Here is an 18706-nt window from a genome sequence, read left to right as displayed (position 1 = left end):
CAGTTTTATCCTGAACACCTGGAGGGCCTGAACTCCTTATACTGTTCGATTGTTGCACTCGCCGAGGAAACCAAGAGGATCACTGAGAAGATACCTGTTGTTGTAAACCAAAGAGGACTATTAAAAAAAAAAACAAAAAACAAAAGCATTTCCAAAATCTACAATAGCTTTGCAGTAAAGATATTGATCCAAGGTCAATCACAGTATTGGAAACACAAGGTTTAGTCAAGCAAAGACAGCCGTACCTACACCAGCAAAGATTGTTCGAAGCCGCGGCCTTAAACATCAGCAGGTACGGCTCGAGGAACAGGTGTTGGGCTATCCAAAAATCCATTCCAGATTACCAAACTTTTGATGGAATTCCATAACATTTTCTCCTTCTAGTTTTGCATAAAGCAGCTCCTTGAAAAACATTTCACATGTTAGGAAAATACAACCCCATAGGAAGCAAGAGCTTGGAAGCAAGTCATTGAACACTCGGACTACTGCAACTGCATCCATAAGACATACAGCAATGTATGCTCAAAAAGTTTCTAGAATCAGATTGGTCTACATTTTATTGTAATCCCAGGTAGCAGCAGTATAAGGAAAACATTCACCCAGCCATCCACGCACAACATCAAGCAGCAGTCTTTTCTGCATTACAAATATGACGCTGACAACTACAAAGTAAGATTTACATAATGGCCTAGACTGAACTCCAAAACCAATACATAAATATTCCCTAGCCATTCGGCAGAGCGTTATGACAACCCCCGGTACACTGTCTAGCAGTTTGTATCATAGGTTGCAAGCCCTTGCAACTCAGGACCTTCCAAACGGGGATTATTATCAAAGCTGCAGAGCAAAGGGCAAAGGGCAAACTCATGAGAGGTAAATAAATAGATAAGACAGAAAGGAGATGCCGATTAGAGTGCTTAAAAGCTATTTACTAATTTTCATAGACAACAAGAACGTAATCGTCGGCAGGTTGATGCAATCTTAATCTTTATAGTGGTATTCAGATTCTATAATGGATAATGAAACCGGTACTTGCTGCAAGGTGAATGCTCAGAAATAATAAATAGTAGCCTCAACAATGTTTCCTATTGTTCAAGAGTTGCAGACAATCACTCATAACACGTTTATTGGAAATATAATTATAAAGTCAAATGAGAAGATGAATAATGGCCATAAAGAGTTATTTCAACAGAGAAGAAAACAAAGAGAAAATGTAGAGGATTTTGATATTACAGCTTGATGATGCGCAACAGAATAAATTAATGTCTAATTTGTGAGAACAAAGAGGTAAAAAATAGCTTATTCATTAAGTTATTCTTTCAGGAACATGCAGTTTAAGTTAATTAGCAGACCCGTTGATATGCCTAATGATGAACATGATGCATATGATAATGAAGTGAGAAAAAGAATTATTCCGATTATCAAGCAGAAAAAAAGAAGAGAGTATATAATTGTAGACAATACCATGATCCACAAAGCTGAAACTGTATGGGTGGGATGATGCCCTTTAAGTTATCAAATAGAAATTCTAGAGGATCCATGTGTAAAATTTCACCAATGAGGTAATATTTCTTTAAGAAACTCTTTCTTTCCATGATCATGAAACCACTATATTATCAGCACTCTTTACTGGACTATCTTGGAAACCAAGTACCAAAAGATATGAAAGAATTTTTAATTAAAATATATTAGGCTATAGCATAACTTCCCTATGGATGATATGACAAACGATGCCATTCTGTTCAATATTGATCTAACTCAACTTTCTTGAATCAACTTGAAAATCCCAGCTTCATCAAATTCCACAACATTTTTGCCATAATAGATACCATGAAATTGCCCAGTGAAATGAAGCCACTTTACCCTGTTCTTTATATTATTTTTCTAAAGCACTTGAAGCTTTTCTAGTCCTTCCCAGCTTCATCAAATTCCACAATGTTTTTGCCATAGATAACATGAAATTGCCCAGTGAAATGAAGCCACTATACCCTGTTCTTTATATTATTTTTCTAGCACTTGAAGCTTTTCTAGTCCTTCCCAACTTCATCAAAATCCACAAATTTTTCCCTTACAAAGAAAATCATGTAATTGCGCAGTACAATATGGCCTCTGAAAATGTGCTCTTACAAAATTTCATATAGCTTTTCCAATCCTTTGAGCCTATGTAACCATCTCTTGCAATTTATAAGCAAAAGAAATCAAAATAATCCCTATACCATCAATTTGGATGGGGTTATGATTTTTCATTGAAATCCATTACTAAAGTAACTACTCACTGCTATCATCTTTATACTCTCTATCACAAATTTCTTCCAAGCTTTCACTGGTCTTTCCCTCATCCATACTGACCTAATACCCATTTGGACACCCAACTCTATCAAGTTCTCTCAGTATCTTTCTTGCATATGATCAAGTTATCACCATTAATATTTGACACAATCGTAAATTTTTCAAAGGTCTTAGGCCAATAATAAGATTCCAACTAAATATAAACCAAAAGAAAAATACTTTCCAATGCTATAATAGGGCATTTAATCATAGAGTTCCCATGATAATATACAATCACTCCAAACAAAAAACAAAAATTCTGCTAAAAAAGCCTTTCCCAATCCTTAACTTTATCCTCTTCATCCCGCACATGCACATAAGGTCCCAAAGCTCAAACCTGGATGGTGCTTGTTTTTTGGTTTTTTTTTTTTTTTTTTTTTTTGGGGGGGGGGGGGGGGGGGGTTCATGATGTTACAGTAACACATTGATCGTTATAAACTTGTTTTCTACTAAGAAAAGCATACTATAAGATGAGAGGCCACGTAAGTTGTTATAACAGGTAGGTAGCATAAATTTGATTGATAACCATAATCACACAAACAATAACAGATCATAGTCAATTACATAATAAGTTTTACCTCACTTCAAAGGCATGGAGAATTTCCCATTACTTGACCTCAATATTCTGGTATACTCCTCTGACCAAGACATCAGGCACAAGGTTCAATTCACTGATGTCCTTTAGTAAATTCATCTCTAAACAAAACTTGTAGATGCCATCAAATACATCTTCTTACATATTTCTTTAATTAGAAGAATTGGTTCATAAGGAAGGAGGTCCCAGATTATTGAATGGCAATTCGAATTACGTAACTATCTCCTTCATCTCAACCATAATACAGACATGATATCTGAAATGCACCTCCACCACTAAAAACATTATCAAACTTGCTATGGCCCCACTACCCTCCAGTTTTTTTTATTCCTATGACAAAGCTTCCTACAAAGCTCATAATCCTTCCAAGACGCCCAATACCATTTTCCATGAAAGACTGTTAACAGTGAAAATATCTTGAGCAGTGCAAGAAAACTGCAAAATGCAAAAGAAATAAATAGCAAGATGTTTGATAATACAGCACAAGTCTGTCAAATTTGCAAGCATGACCTAATTTATTGATGGGGGCATTAAAGGACAACTCCGTACCTCTTGAATCTTGTCCGAAGTTGTAGATGCAAACAAATTCCTTCTAGTCGATATAAAACATCTCATTGTATTATCAGATTTAATTGATTGTAGGGATTGTTTGCATGCTACATTCTCTTAAATGTAATAATCTCATGTACCTTCGACAGTTATATCCTATGTATGCAGCAGTAATTCTATATAGCTGCAAAACTCCAGTTACTGGCAGTGGTCATAATCGATTCTATTGCACTACTGAGATAAAGCAGATTAAGATCCAAGGATGGACAATGGAAAATAACTAATGTTACGAAGTCTCCACTCTAAAGATCAGAACAGCGAATGCTGAAGATTTCATAGATCAAAATAAAGAAAATCAGAAATTACTTGTTCAAGGGGATGTGTTCAAAAGGCCCAGAGGTGGGAATCGTCCCGCAAAGATCGTTGCTTGAGACATCTCTGAAAGGACAAATAATAGCATTCAATAGCTCACAGGAAATAAATATTGTCTATTGTAATATAAAGTAGGTAAAAATACTGCCCCACTTACACAACTTTGAGACTGGAAATTCCAACAAGTTCCCTTGGGATCGGCCCACTTAATTGATTATCATTGAGCCGTCTACATAAGCATAGAATACAATCAGCAATAACACAGGAATCCAAAAAAGAAAGCTAAAAAATAAATGCAATAAAAATGAGACTGTTTTGGCAGGTACTGGAATAAAGTCAGACCAAAAGGATCCAGAAGACACAAGGTGGTGTTAATATTGCTTTGCTATTTCCCACCCTTTATTTATGAAACACTAACTTTGTCAGAGACACTATACCAGCATCCCACTAGTTGGGATCAAGGGTTTAAATCCCACTACTAGGGTCTGTCCCCGTCTGGGGCCAGGTCGATACAGTACCATGATGATATCGGGACAAACTAGGATGGACCACAATAATTATTAACAACAAGAATGAAGAGCAAAAAATAAAAAGAATAAAAATAGATTAAAAAAACTGGCATCCTGGGATGTCAGGCCATCCCAAGTGTCAGGATGCAAGAGACCGAGGGTTCTGGATGCCCTCAGGACCTGGAATCTTTCCAGGCCAGTACAGTACCCCTAGAACGGACCAGATCCCTAATCCTTGATAGTCAACTGATGTGATGTGATTGATGCCCATATGGAAAATACCAACCACAGATTGTATTCACTTAAGCACTATTCATAATATTATCTAGAGAGAAAAAAAACAGATAATATGAACTCACAAGAATACTAAAGACTTCAGTTTGCCTAATGTTGGAGGTATAGTCCCTGAAATGTTGTTGTTATACAAATCCAAGCTAATCAGGCTCTTTAGATTACCAAGTTCTGCTGGGATTGTCCCTCGAATGTTGTTTTTGTAAAGCTCCCTGTATGAGTAATATAAAGAATTAACAAATCCAAAATTAGTACTCAAGCTGCAGATATATCATAAACAACTAAGGAACTGCCAAAGCCTGTGCAAAACTCTTGCATATTTAGAAGCACAGCAGAGGAATATAGTCATGAGTTATTGCAGAAGTAAACTGCAGATGAACATAAGAAAGCAAAAAAGAACAGCCAGCTGAAATGCAGATTCAGTAAGGAAGAAAATGAGTATTCATTCTCAGTAATTACTCATATTAGGACTTTATATTAGAAATCGTTGTATATATTACAGGACATCATGGTTCATGATATAATTATACTGAGAAAAAAAAATCATGCAGTGAAAGGTTTGAAGACCTGTGCTCTCATGTAATAAAGTATGTCAAAGACTTCTATATACATGCTTTTCTTCACCTATTCATACCTGAACTAAAGAAAGTCTATGAAATATGTGTCTTTGTATAACATAAGCACCCCCCTCCTTTCCAACGTGATAGATGCTATAGTTGCTCTACTTAAATGAGTACAAATTTATTGATTGTGAGTAACAAATTCCAAATGGACTAGTCTATGTGCATGCATATGTGGGGGAACCTACTAGCTCTGGGATAGGGATAGAGGATAAAGTCAAAGTTGTGGTAGACAACCTCCAACATCCAGTGCTCATTTCTCCTATACTCATAAACAAGACTCAAGGTCTCAACAGTGTCTAGGTATATATATGTACAAATACTAGCATCATATAATTATTTTCTTTATTTTCTAATTAATAAAAAGCCAACATTCAGAAAAATATTTTATACAAAAATAACTTTCACTATTCAAGCAACATTGCATCCTCCAAAATTGTGGTATATTTTCTTCTGTGGTATCATCTTCCAGCATATGCAGGCTTTGAAGAATATAAATTTAATCATATTCTTACCAAAACTTGATATCCAGAGGATGCCTCCAACATCCTAACAGCAACTGTCGGTTGCTGCTTAAAGTAATATAGTTATTTGTTCCGTCCTTAAATGTTCATCCAATCAGGCGAACTGGGCTATAGCCCAGTAGTTGCACCCCTCTTCCACTTGGACAAGATTCCAAGTTCAGACCTTGGAAGGTCTTTATCAAGTGTTTGACCTAGGTAATTCTCACATCATTTCTTTGAAATAATTGTTGGTGTCCTCCTTGTGATTCTAACGAATTTATTCCAACTATTGATAAATTTCTAAGATTTTTAGTGGAATGTGAATTGCAATTCTTTCTACTTCGCGAGGTATAAAACAAATCAAGAAGCTCGGCTAGAAAAAACTGGAGAATTTTGTATAATATATGGTGATCCTCCTTTTCTGATAGCCTAATTTCTTCTCGAACTTTTCATTTGTGAAATAGAGAGGAAAAGTGAGTTATATACCTCTTCCTTCATTAGTTGATACTTCAAGGGGTTACCTGAAATGAAAGAACAAAAATTGATTCATGAAGGTTTAATTATTGAATCACTTCCCAACAGTACGTTCCGGATCTGTTTAGATAATGAAGATCTATTTCTAGGTTATGCTCCAAGGAGGATTCAACTGAGTTTTATTCCGATATTACCAAAAGATATAGAGTAAAAAATGAATTGATTCAACCAAGATTCAAGCAATTAGATAATTTCTAGACTTCACAACAAAGATTCAAGCAATTAGATTATTTTTCAAACATTCCTTTCATCGGGACACAATTTGAAGTTTTAAAAAAATATCAAGAAACTTATTTTCTTCAAAAGGGTAGACTCAGAATTAAGGTAAGGAATAAGAAAGAATCCTATGAGGACCAATCTCTCAAGATATGCTTTCTTTTGCTTGTTAATTTACTGTCTCAATTTGCAATTTTTTGGCCTCAGTAGTCAATCTCAGGTTAGTTTGTTCAATAAATAAATGGAAATGCCAGAGTGAAATTAAAAAACAGCATCATGTAAATCCAAATACAGCTTATAAACAGAGGAGACTTACAGATACTGCAAATGTTGAAGCTTTCCAAGTTCAGATACTAAATGGCCTGACAGATTTGAATTTCCCAGGTCCCTGCACAAAAACAGAATCGAATACCAAAAAAAATGTTTCGGAATCTCTTCCTCAGCATATCACATAATATGTCGTTATATGAAGAGAAAAGGCAGCACATCTTCAAAAATAATTAAGTAAACATATACCCCATCAAATAAACTAAATTAAAATAAGATTTTTCATCAGCATCCCAGTCATTCGAGTCAATAATTTGGCCACCATCAAACATGTTAACTTTTTGATATCCATTTAAACCTGCACCTCTCTATCATGTGTAACCTGTTGCTTAAACCTCATCATAAGAAATCAAAATACATAGCAAGATAAGTACAGCATGTCTTATTCGAATCACATCAGGCATTCATGTTTAAAATATTTCAGGAACTTTTATCTAAGCAATTACCATTTCAAAGTTTGCAACTTTGAGCATGTGATGAGCTCAAAATCATTTTTTCATAATTCAATATAAAAAATCAAGAAATTGACGGAAGTAGAATCTTTTATCATGTAAGAAAATACGAATTCTTCATCTAAGCAATTTTCATTTGAAAAGTAGCAACTTTGGGCATACAATATGTTCAAAAAATGATATTTCCCTTAATTCAATGCAGAACAAGGGGTTTAACAATAATCCATGAGTTGAAGGGAGCTAGAATCATTAATCATGTTATCAAATGCAAATTCTTCCATCAAGAACCCCCCTTTTCTCAATAGAACATCACTCCTTGAATCCAATCAAAGGGGATTGGATCGTGGAGAAAAAAGACAACCAATTGGAGGAAGGATGAGAAGAACAGGGAGGAGGAGAACAAGAAGAAGAGGCGTACACTCTGGTGACGCGGTTGTCCTGGTTGCAGGTGATGTGGAACCAGGTACAAGGGTTGACGAGCGTGGGATCCCAGCTCTCGAGAACGTTGTCGGGGTCGGATAGGCTCCGGCGGAGGGCGAACAGCGCGTCGCCCTCGGAGTTGGAAGCGGCCCGGGATGCGAGGAGGACGATGGCCACGGCTAGGGCTAGGGCTCGGGCCGCGACCCCAGGGGCAACGGCCATCGATCGCGGCAAGGGTCTCGGAGAAATTAGGGTTAGGGTTTCCGAGATCTCAAAGGGGGGAGAGAGAGTGTTGGTGAGAGATGAATTGAAGAGGAAAGTGTGAACAGTGAAAAGTAATGGCTGTGTTTTTTTTAAGTTTTTAATTAATAACTGAGAGTTTGCTAGTTTTGGTACCCCAGCTTTTATTAAGACAGCAGTGCGGTAAACATATCTACGTAAGTCAAAATAAATCAAGATGTTGGTTCTTTTGACATTAATCCTTTATCAAGAAACTTTGACCAACTAAAAAGAAAAGATTTTCTTGCTGTTCTCGATCACACCGATTTCAATCAAGACTATCTCATTCTATCATCTTCGTATCTCATGGTGCATGTATGTGAAGCTTCTACGTAGTTTACATGGTTTCTGGAAGATCTATAAAGATTTGTACCAAATCTGCTTGATGTTTGTCATAAATGAATTCAGGGGGCTTTTCTTATTAGATTGGATTTGGGTTAGGATATATAAATCTGTTTAAAGTTTATCATTTCCTGTAGCTTGTCATGCAAAGTCATGTGAACCCCCACCAACCCCAGAGTGGAATTGCTTTTGAAACTTTCTCCTGCACCACCATCTTTTTCTGGCAAAAAGGCAAAAGATGTGCAGAACTGTTGAAGTGGTGCAGTTGGAAAGAGCAAAGTTGTTAAAGTAGTGCAGATGAGCCCAAAATTATTGGCTCACCATAAAATTGTTTGACTAAAATGATGCTTCCAGCTTGAAAATTATAAAAGCCATTCAAGCTTTGTTTGAAGATGTGCAGAGTAGTTAAAGTGATGCAGTTGGAAAGAGCAGAGTTGTTAAGTGATGCAGATAAACCCAAATTTATTGGCTCACCATAAAATTGGTTGACTGCCAATGATGCTTCCTGCGTGAAAATTATAAAAGCCATTCAGGCTTTGTTTGAAGATCTGCAAAGTAGTTACAGTGATGCAGATAAGCCCAAAATTCTGGGCTCAACTTAAAACTGGTTGACTGAAAATGATGCTTCCTGCATGAAAATTATAAAAGCCATTCAGGCTTTTGCTTGAAGATGTGCAGAGTTAGTTAAAGTGATGCAGTTGGAAAGAGCAGAGCGATTAAAGTGCTGCAGATAAGCCCAAAATTATTGGCTCTACCATAAAATTGTTTGTCTCCAAGTGATGATTCCTGCATGAAAATTATAAAAGCCATTCAGGCTTTTGCTTGAAGATGTGCAGAGTAGTTAAAGTAATGCAGTTGGAAAGAGCAGAGTGGTTAAAGTGCTGCAGATAAGCCCAAAATTATTGGCTCGCCATAAAATTGGTTGGCTCCGAGTGATGATTCCTGCATGAAAATTATAAAAGCGATTCAGACTTCGTTTCGGTGGAGAGGAAACGAAGGGAAAGATTATTAAAATCCCTAGGGGTTGGAGTGTCAATAGGAATTAGGACTTGGATTATGGTTGAGTTATCCCAATCCACCAGTAGGGTTCTTTTGAAATAAATTGACTCTAAATTTGCTCTTTGATTTCTTCTTTCAAATTTTCATTTCACTGGAAAACAACCAAACGAAGCCTTAATGCTCTGCTCTTCCTATCCTCATCCCCATGGATGACCAACTAGAAGAAGGAATACTGCTGGTTTCACCGATCAACATGCTGAACGCGTGCACAACGAAGCTACCGCACCAGCTCCAATGAACCCATAGAAACTAGCCTGACCATAAACTTCTTACTACTACCTTCACATGGGAGTGCACAATTGGCATCTAATCTTAGCCTCCATTACAAATACTATTACCATATCAGTATGAGGGATATATAAATATATATATATATATATATATATATATATATATATATATATATATATATATATATAGTGAACAGGTACTTATACTAGATACTGGATATAATTACAAATGGCCGAGAGTGCATGAATTGTACAATGCAAGCATGAACAGCACATCAATCACGAAAGATTACACATTCCAGTGCGGATGAAGCAATATAATGGGGGCAGGTCCAGAGACTGATCGAGAGCTCTTTGCTTTGGACCACCATTTCAACTTTTGTCAGCAGTAGCCCCCACAAACTGCTGTTCCTGCTGCTCACAATTATTTCCACCCTCTTTAAATTCTGACCCCAAGTCAAAAGAAAAACAAGCAACATTACTTTCATACAATTCCTGATCTTACTGACCAATGAAATGAGGCTTGGACTCTGGTGGAGGCATTTCATGGGTTGGGTCTGGTGACTGATCAGCAATCCTTTGTTTCTTGAGTGGAGAAGAAGGGTCACCAAGGCAGTCCTGCGAAGCTGATGGAGACGGCGAGGGGTTTTGTTCTTCCCCAGGGGCTTTAAGTGCACCACTTAGCTTCTGCTGCTCGTCGATGATTTTCTCTAGGTACCTCCCCTGAGCTTCAATTCTCAGCTGTAACTGTCTTTGGACCTAAAATGATTGAAAATGTACAGATAAACTTGACGTGGAAGTCAAACATTACGATGGTGAGCTCGTCTTGAAGTGCCACAAAGTACCAAGCCAACATAAGTGAATTGAGATCTCGGAGGCTCTACAAGACCATGGGGACCTAAAAGACTTCACAGTGGCAATGCAGGGATGAAAGGTATAGAATGAATATAAGAGGGCAACAGATATTAAATAAAAATTACTTAGATTTGCATGTATAAGCATCTGTCATGCAATTTCCGCTGGCAATGACAATCAAGTCGAACCTGATTATGAACCTAACCAAATGTTGCATTTTGAGCCAAGGAAAACCGAAAGCCAATCAAGATAAATGAGCAACAGCTAGAATTGGTAGATTCACAAACCTCAAGCTGTTCGTGGAGCCGCTTCTGAACCTCCATTTGCATTTTCAAAGCTTCGTTGATCTGTATTCCTCTGGAAGATGAAATGGACCATCGAATGTTACCAAGGTTACATGCTCCAACAAATCGGTCATATAAATTTACAGATTACATCCATAATATACAAGAGGCAAGCAGTAGGTAGACTACCAACACAAAGACAAATCCACAACAATAAACCCCTAATACCAACTATGGACTAAGTTTCAAGTTCAACTGTTAGTATCAGGAGGTAGGTGCAGTCTCTATGCTGGCTTCATCTCCAAAGGACTTCACCTGCTCAAGCAGTAGTAATAAGAACAAACAGTTCCTGCTGAACCGCTCATCATAACAGGTCGATGACAACAAAGCAGGAAGGATTCCCATTAATCAAGATTTGGCCCTACCCGCCTTTTTAAATTTTATCCTAAAAGTGCATTATCTCATAGATTTCAAGGAAAGCCCAATTATGCTTGACAATTTGGGAGGCCACAAATAACATACCTAAACTTGTATGAAAAAAAAATCTGCCCATCATCAATCGAAAAGGTTACTTACGATGCAGAATCCATGCTAGAGAGGGTATCAGCAGAATCCTTCTTTTCATCTTTTGAACCTACAACCAACATGTTCTTTAGCACACATTTGATGTTTTTATTCTTCAAGCAAAAACAGTTTCAATTCAAATAGTTTTCAAGGAAGAGATTTGAACTAAGAATCTGCCAAGAGAAGCATATATCAAATATAAGAGAATAGACCTAACCATCGGCCGGAGATTCTGGTAGATATTTTGCAAGGCGGTACTTCTACAAGAACACAACAAAGGAATCGGTAATTTTCAGCTCTTCTGAAAGGCATCAACCTATCTCAATTAAAAGCAACGGCCCATACCTGTAAGTGGCTTTTGACATGATAAATTGTAATTCCTGGTACACCCATTACTCGTAGAACCCCTTTAGGTGTTGCTCCTAAACCATAATCAGAATAAAATATGAGAGAATTGTCTTAAATTCAGGAAAATCGGCAAGGCCTTAAATTTATTAACAAAAACAAAATGTTTGATCTACACAATAGATGGGCTTAAAATCAGCACAAGAAGGTAAACAAATCAGAAGAAGAGAAAGGGCGATGAGACAGAATGCAATTCTTACACCAGAGATGGTGAACTTAGCAGAAGCTCAGGTAATTTCTATTCAGCATTCATATCTCAAGTCATCAATAATATAAATCTTAAGATGTTTATAATTTTATATACTAAAAGCAAATAAAAAAGTGTCAGTGCAGAAGAGAATATATGATTACAATGACCTAAGGCAATTTGGATTACCAAGAAGATCCATGTACCCCAGAACTACTACCAGAAATGACATTTAATGAGCAACCTCCCATTCAAAGTCATGACTTCAGCAAGATGTTTTTGTAAAGCTAATTAACAAAGCATAAAAATAATGCACCATATGCAATAAATGTCACCTGATGCATTGCTTAAGTCATTTTACAGCTCAATGATACTGAACCACCGATTTTCTAAACCACAAGCACCTTTATTGCTACAAAGTAAGTGTAAGAGATTGATTTGGGATCTTCAACACATATATGAAACTATAGTTTTAAATCCTAATGGAAGAATGTGGCCAGAAAACCAAAACAAACTTAGCAACAGAAGGTGCCCACCATTTGTTCATCACACAACTACAACATTATTGCACAAAGATCATTGAAATCAGAATTTTTTCTAATATGATACTTATCCAGTCAATATCAAAACTTTAAATTACCATAAACTTACAGGCAGAAAAGAGCTAATAGATGCATGTACCGAGCAGCCAACATGGATAAACTTGCAGATTTAATTCTTAGATAAGCTACTCATGAACAGAAATAGTTATCTTTCCTTCTATAAATTTGAAAAAGTAAAAAAAATGAAGGTAAAACCTACTTCTAAAAAAGGCAACCAACATCTAAACAGAAATTTTTGTAAAATGACATAAAACACCAAAACAACCAAAAAGTGTAGGACTTTGAAACACTGTCAATACCCTGATTCGGGCTCTTTTTCACTCATAGGCCACCTTTTGCGACCATTGAGAGAGAGAGAAAGAGAGAGAGAGAGTAGATCAAAATTAGCTTAAATCCTACAGAGGACTTGCTTCTTGTAATAAACCAAAAGGTGATGCAAGATAATAAAAGTTCAGTACAGCAGTTTTTCTTTCTTGTCTACCTTTATTCACCATCCCTTCATGATGCAACCATGTTCGAATCTAAATAACTTAGATTGCCAAAAACTGACCAACAAACATCCATGCTCGTGCAACATTACTTAGTTTAATAATATCAAGAGTGGCAACAAACAGTTCATCTGTTCTTCAAAATTTTAATGCTAGAATGCAGCCAAATATAGTTGATAACTAAGTTCAGAAACAATAAACCATATCTATAGGTGGGAAAATCTGACAACTAAAATGCTGGTAAAAGTGCTTGCATCACCATTTGGCAAAATAGCAAAGCCTCGTGTAACACCAACTTGAAGAAAGTAGAAGCAAAAAAAATCTCACCTTCTTTTTTAAATGGCATCAATTAAACAAATCCCTAAGATTATTGAAAGCAAAAAAAATATCCCCTAGAGAACCATCACCTGATTGCCACCCAATCTTTTCACCATCTTGAAGCTGACAAATAACCCCTAGAGAACCATCAATTTACATTCTCGGACTCAAGAAATGCACCTTAAAGAATATATAGTCAATATTAATATGCCTTGACAAAAGGAGACAGTGAATTGTTGCTATGGCACAGGATGGAGGACAAAGTGCAATAAGTGATGGCCCCTTAGATATTAGAAGAAATCTATAAAGGGAAGAAAAATGAAGAATTACATAAAAATTTGCTGACAAGAACCAGACAACTTGCTCTTTGAATAGAAATCCATTTATCTTGTACTATTCAATCCATTAGACTGTCTATGAAACACAGCAACTTGCTCTTTGAATAGAGATCAAATCAAACAAACTAACAGGACCTTTAATCTCTCATTTTAAAAGAAGAAGAAGAAGAAAAGAGAAAAAAATAGAGGTACAATTTAAATTACTTAGTCAGAAGACTACACCACTATTAATAAATCATAAATCCTAAGAAGACCTAACATGACATGCTTAAGTAGGAACTGACCAATTGTAACGAAAGAAACAGCATCTGCTTATTAAGACATCATGCAACTTGGCTCATACCCATGTAGATCATATATTACATCTATCTGTCCAGCAAAACAGATTAGTAATTCTGTAAGCTGTAAAGAAAACAAGCCCCCTTTTGGTGCAACATCAATTACCTATGCTACCTGTGTTTAGTTCCACAAAGTAGGCTAAGTTCTAATCACACATCATGTTAACCAGCTGATCATGAAGACCCTTCTTGCTCTAGAAATTTTTGGTATTTTTACATGCCAAACACTTCATCAGATCCTGTTATGAATAAAGGGGTGCAATTATAAGCCACACAGTAAAGAGAAGACTTTATGCCTCTGATAGGGGCTGAAACATGCAAACCTAAATGTTGGAATGTGATCAACAAGGCCTCAAATGCCTATGTACATAAAGTCACATGTTTTAGAGACTTCTGACCTATGCACTAGATTTGGACGAACAACATTCATTACCATGATAACAGAATGGAAATTAATTTGGACAGAGGAATGGAAGAATTGCAGAAAGGCTACGGAGGTGCTTTAGAATAGCCGTGAGCATTTGCATCTTACACTTAACCGATAAACAAAGAAAGCTTATATTCCATTCTAAGTTTTACCATCAATATGCCGAATCCTGCCAACTCAAATGTCCACAATTATAAGTGTGACTAGCTTGCTCCAGCCTATCCAATTACACATTTTTCTCTTTCATGATGATAAGGTTACAGCTACAAAACTTTATTTTAACAGTGTAAATACGTGATCACATATTAGCAAACAATATTACAGTAGATGTATCTCACAGCAGTGCATTGAATTGTGAAAATCTCTCAAATATCCACTGTAAAGCTACCACTTAAGCTATAAACCACTGTCACTAATAGAAAATACCCACTATCTGGTCCACCGAGCTGTGTGATTGCATCAACGAAGCGGTCATGAAGATCTGCAGTCCACCTTAGTCGTTGTTTCCCACTTCCTCCAGAATTAGTTGGATTGCTTACATTCGATCCACCCATAACTCCAGCATTAACAAGCTGCTCGGTGCCTTGGGCCTTATGTGGGACCATGGAAACAGTTGAAAATTTCTTTGCATGGTACATCGTGAGAAGACTGCAATTTAGTACATGATAATGCATTTAGAAGATGATCCAGGAAGGGGAAAAGCATAAAAACATCAAAGAAAATCTGATTGTCAAACCAATGCCCGAAGGAGTCGATTATCCTTCATTTTTTTACAACAATATAATGGAGTAAATGAAAAGTGGATAGGTTTTTCCCCTCTTCCCATTTGTTATCTAACATTTAAAAGCAGGAAAACTGTTAGGGAATTGGATTGAACATTAGATTTATTACTGACAGCTTTATGGCAATAACAGAATTTCACTATCTTCAATCACAAATTTGGCAAACCGGATCAATTAAAATCACAATAACACTACTTTCAAATGCATCTACTGAAACACCAAGAACAAAAAGATCATATTGAACTTTTTATGGAGCAAGAATATGAAAGCATCATAACTCCAATTACACAACCCTCCTAATTAACTTCAATATAAGTACACCAGATTACAAATCATTCAAATCAAACAAAGTGCTTTTGCACGAAAAACTATGCATTAACCCACCACTTTCATAGGATGTTACTTCCATTAAACTACAAAAGGGAGCTTTTCGCCTTCTATACATTTGCATACAAAGTCACCATAGAAAAAATAAAATAAGGAAAAGAAAACAAAGGAGACACATTAGCGTGGAATCCCATAACCACATTTCGAGGTTGTCACAAAGCCGAAAAACATATAAAAGACAAAACAAGAAAAGCAAAACCCACAAAAGCCCAGAAACCATGACAAGTATGTGCATTTGTATTCGCAAAGGCTCCCTAAAAACATTTTATATGCTATTTCGAACGATCCTAGCAGAAAAGTTACAAACAAATGCATCCGATTATCGTTAAAAAAAATAAGAAAAAAACATAGAAAATATCGCCATCAAAACAAAGAAAGAAGCATCTCAAGATCTTCTCTGAATCCACAAAAATGGAGGAAAAGAGACGATTTTGAACCAAAACCGACCTCTTATACCCGCAATTCACTAATTCTCTCAACTCCAGATTCAGCACATCCACAACCCATTGATCTCCACCCTCATTTCCAGCTCCCAAACCAAAATCACTTCCGAAGCTCCATTCACCGCACCCGAACCCCCTTCAAAACTCAAACTTCCCAATCAAAGCAACCAATTCACCGCACTATAGCCCAGATCCAAGGCGCGGCAGGTAGAAAAGGAAAGCCGCGGCCCCGCAGCAACGTCAGATGGACAACAATAGTCAATAGGTCAAACTGGAGCCTGGAAACGCGAGGATTAGGGGAACAAGAGGGGAAAGGCGAAGGTTTGGTCGACGCGGAATTCAAACGCAGAAATCGAGGTGGTGAATGAGAGGGTGGGGGAGGGGGGGGGCGAGAGTTAGGGTTTCTGTCCCGCGGCCTGCCTTGCCCTCGTTTTTGGAGAAGACTTTCCCCAATGGATCGTACTGTTTGGAATTTTAAAAAGGATAAAGGTCCACGGGGTGGCGTGCAAAGGACGGCGGTACATCATACCGGGGGATTCCGGTACTCGGTGGCGCGGCATGGAATTGTAAGGTGAGGTGAATCTTAGAATGAGACAGAGAAGAGGAGGCTTTCAACGCATGCGTAGTAGATGGTGGCAGCAGAAAAGATGCCAACTTCATGGTCAGCAATTTAGACTCCAAAATAATTGTTGCTTGGTAGCTGAAAAATTTTAGACATCTCGACTTCTAAGATTGTGCAAAGAGCGGCATGAGTCGGGCCGGAACAGTATTTGGTACATATTCCGAGCTAGAGCAGTTATATTAAAAGGTAATTCGACTATGATAATCAGTTTGGATCCAAAAAAAATATTAAAAACATAGATATGTGACACTCCTGCTTCAAAATATCCAAATCATAGTTAATGGCACTATGGTGTTCTAGACCAAGCATATTTTTAAAAAGGCCAACAGAACTATGAACTGCATGCATAACCACTTATATGGTCAATCACTCTCGAGGTACCTTATATGTTGAAAAAAAATAGTTATGTAAAGCGCTTCATAATTTGTTATCTTTCGATTTTTTCAGATATATCTGTACTAGACTCGTTTGATTCATCTGATTTAGCCAAAAAGTATAAAAAATAAAAAACTTTTTAGGTGCAGGATTTTTTGGTTTTTCTTACTTTTTTGAGTAATGCTTTTAGATAAATGCTGGAGAGGGACACTAGAAACAGATCTTTTAGACAATGGGAACAACTTGGGGAGTCTTTTTTTTTTTTTTTGGCTAAAGAAGTTGGGGAGTCTTTCGGCCGTCCCGTTTGGTTCAGGGAGGCCGCCCTTTGAGAGTCTGAGAGGGTTATTTGTCATTTTTCTGCTTATATATATATATAGTTGTTAATATATAGTCGCTATTTTTTGAGTTCAGAAAAAAGACACCAAATTTAGTTGGTTTGATTTATTTTTTTATCTTTTTAATATTTTTTATTCGATACTCTTCAAAATATGATTAAGTACATAATTATTCTGTGAAAAATTATTATTTACACATACATCCTTGTTCTTCCGATTTTTGCACAGATATTCCATTGCAATATGTTAAATATTAATTGTTGACCAAACCATTTTGACATGATTGTTAAATATTTTTTATAGAAAAAGTTGAAATATTTACGGCCTAGATTCAAATTTTTAAATTTACTTTCTCTTATCTTTGTTTTCACAAGTTAAGAAAAGAGTAGCCACTAGATTTTTTTTTTCTCTATTTTCTCATCTCCCTGTAAGAATGGAGGTGTGATACTACTCTCCCTCCATTCCAACCAGCTATTCCAAAGCAACTTGAAGGGTGAAAAGTAGTTTAATCACTGAGACTATTGTCCGTAGAACAACACCAAAATTAAAGACAAACTGGATTGAAAAACTCTTTTACTTTTTGATGCATTTAGTTTTCTCAAAAAAAATTTACCAATACGTCGAAAAAGGCCAACCATTTGTTAAACAACGTTTTAGAAGCTTATAGAAGGTATGATCCATTAAAACCGGTACAAAATTATACTAGAAATAAGATTCGCTTACAAGAAAATATACTATTATATAATTACAAATATAAAAATATGGCTAAAGTTTGATCATGTCTTCACATAAAATTAGCAATCATTCGTTGAAGGATTCGGTATCATGAGACAGGCTGTGAAGCTTATTTTATTGTTGTATATGCTCTCATGATCAGTCCCGGCAGTGCAATTAAACTTACATGTAGGTGTATGTGCGCAAAGTAAAATCTTAAATTTCATAATAAGATTGGACTTGAACAATTAATTTTTTGTTTTATTATTTTATTTTTTTGATTAAAATAATTAACTTAGTTTTGTAAAGGTCTGAACCCTTCTTCTATGATTGAATTCATAAATACATGCGATTTTGAAGTTTCACTTAATCTGCAGTTGATCAAGTAAAATTTGTTTTCGGATTATTAGAGATATACTGTGCTTCCTCTACTGTTTTAGGGTTAACATTCTATTTTGTAAGGGCCAAGAAAAGCATCCTTTTACTTGTTAAATCTATCTTCTCGCTTCCTACCACTTGGATGGGCAACTGTGAAGGCGGATAGATGGATCACACCCTTTTAGTGGCCTTCATGACATTTCGAATATAACTTTCTAACCAGCATAGAAAGTTTCCA

At 36.5% G+C, this 18706-nt stretch overlaps 2 protein-coding genes across 3 annotated transcripts; both read right to left on the bottom strand.

The window, feature by feature from the left end:
* Positions 1–472: 472 nt before the first annotated feature.
* LOC103699158 (leucine-rich repeat protein 1-like) lies at positions 473–8078 on the bottom strand. Its single transcript, XM_039132315.1, has 6 exons — positions 7715–8078; positions 6834–6905; positions 4713–4856; positions 4002–4073; positions 3839–3910; positions 473–837 (listed from the first exon to the last, which is right to left on the bottom strand). The coding sequence occupies exons 1-6, from the start codon at positions 7936–7938 to the stop codon at positions 768–770; spliced, it is 654 nt and encodes a 217-aa protein (XP_038988243.1). The 5' UTR covers positions 7939–8078; the 3' UTR covers positions 473–767.
* Positions 8079–9813: 1735 nt separating this feature from the next.
* On the bottom strand, positions 9814–16475 carry LOC103705023 (myb family transcription factor PHL7-like). Of its 2 annotated transcripts, XM_008788598.4 has the most exons (7): positions 16049–16475; positions 14863–15080; positions 11675–11751; positions 11547–11589; positions 11342–11399; positions 10769–10838; positions 9814–10385 (listed from the first exon to the last, which is right to left on the bottom strand). In XM_008788598.4, exons 2-7 carry the CDS (start codon positions 15068–15070, stop codon positions 10128–10130), a joined length of 714 nt encoding a protein of 237 aa, XP_008786820.2. In that variant the 5' UTR covers positions 15071–15080; positions 16049–16475; the 3' UTR covers positions 9814–10127. The 2 variants fall into 2 exon arrangements, with proteins under 2 accessions (XP_008786820.2, XP_008786821.2); XM_008788599.4 differs by lacking the exon at positions 16049–16475 and having other exon boundaries at positions 9902–10385; positions 14859–15080.
* Between the last annotated feature and the right edge of the window lie 2231 nt (positions 16476–18706).

This window comes from Phoenix dactylifera, chromosome 12 (assembly GCF_009389715.1).
Source record: "Phoenix dactylifera cultivar Barhee BC4 chromosome 12, palm_55x_up_171113_PBpolish2nd_filt_p, whole genome shotgun sequence".
NCBI classification, from domain to species: Eukaryota; Viridiplantae; Streptophyta; class Magnoliopsida; order Arecales; family Arecaceae; genus Phoenix; species Phoenix dactylifera.
The sequence above is the reverse complement of the archived record's forward strand: the minus strand, read 5'-3'. Positions and strand labels throughout refer to the sequence as shown.

Excerpts from the sequence above, each read along its gene's own strand:
- LOC103705023 (XM_008788598.4), bottom strand. The coding sequence starts at position 15,070 with ATGTACCATGCAAAGAAATTTTCAACTGTTTCCATGGTCCCACATAAG. Across the intron at positions 11,590-11,674 it reads ATGTCAAAAGCCACTTACAG|AAGTACCGCCTTGCAAAATA; the intron begins GTATGGGCCGTT and ends GTGTTCTTGTAG. Across the intron at positions 11,400-11,546 it reads ACCAGAATCTCCGGCCGATG|GTTCAAAAGATGAAAAGAAG; the intron begins GTTAGGTCTATT and ends TGTTGGTTGTAG.
- LOC103699158 (XM_039132315.1), bottom strand. The coding sequence starts at position 7,938 with ATGGCCGTTGCCCCTGGGGTCGCGGCCCGAGCCCTAGCCCTAGCCGTG. Across the intron at positions 4,074-4,712 it reads CTGAAGTCTTTAGTATTCTT|ACGGCTCAATGATAATCAAT; the intron begins GTGAGTTCATAT and ends ATGCTTATGTAG. Across the intron at positions 3,911-4,001 it reads ATTTCCAGTCTCAAAGTTGT|AGATGTCTCAAGCAACGATC; the intron begins GTAAGTGGGGCA and ends TTGTCCTTTCAG.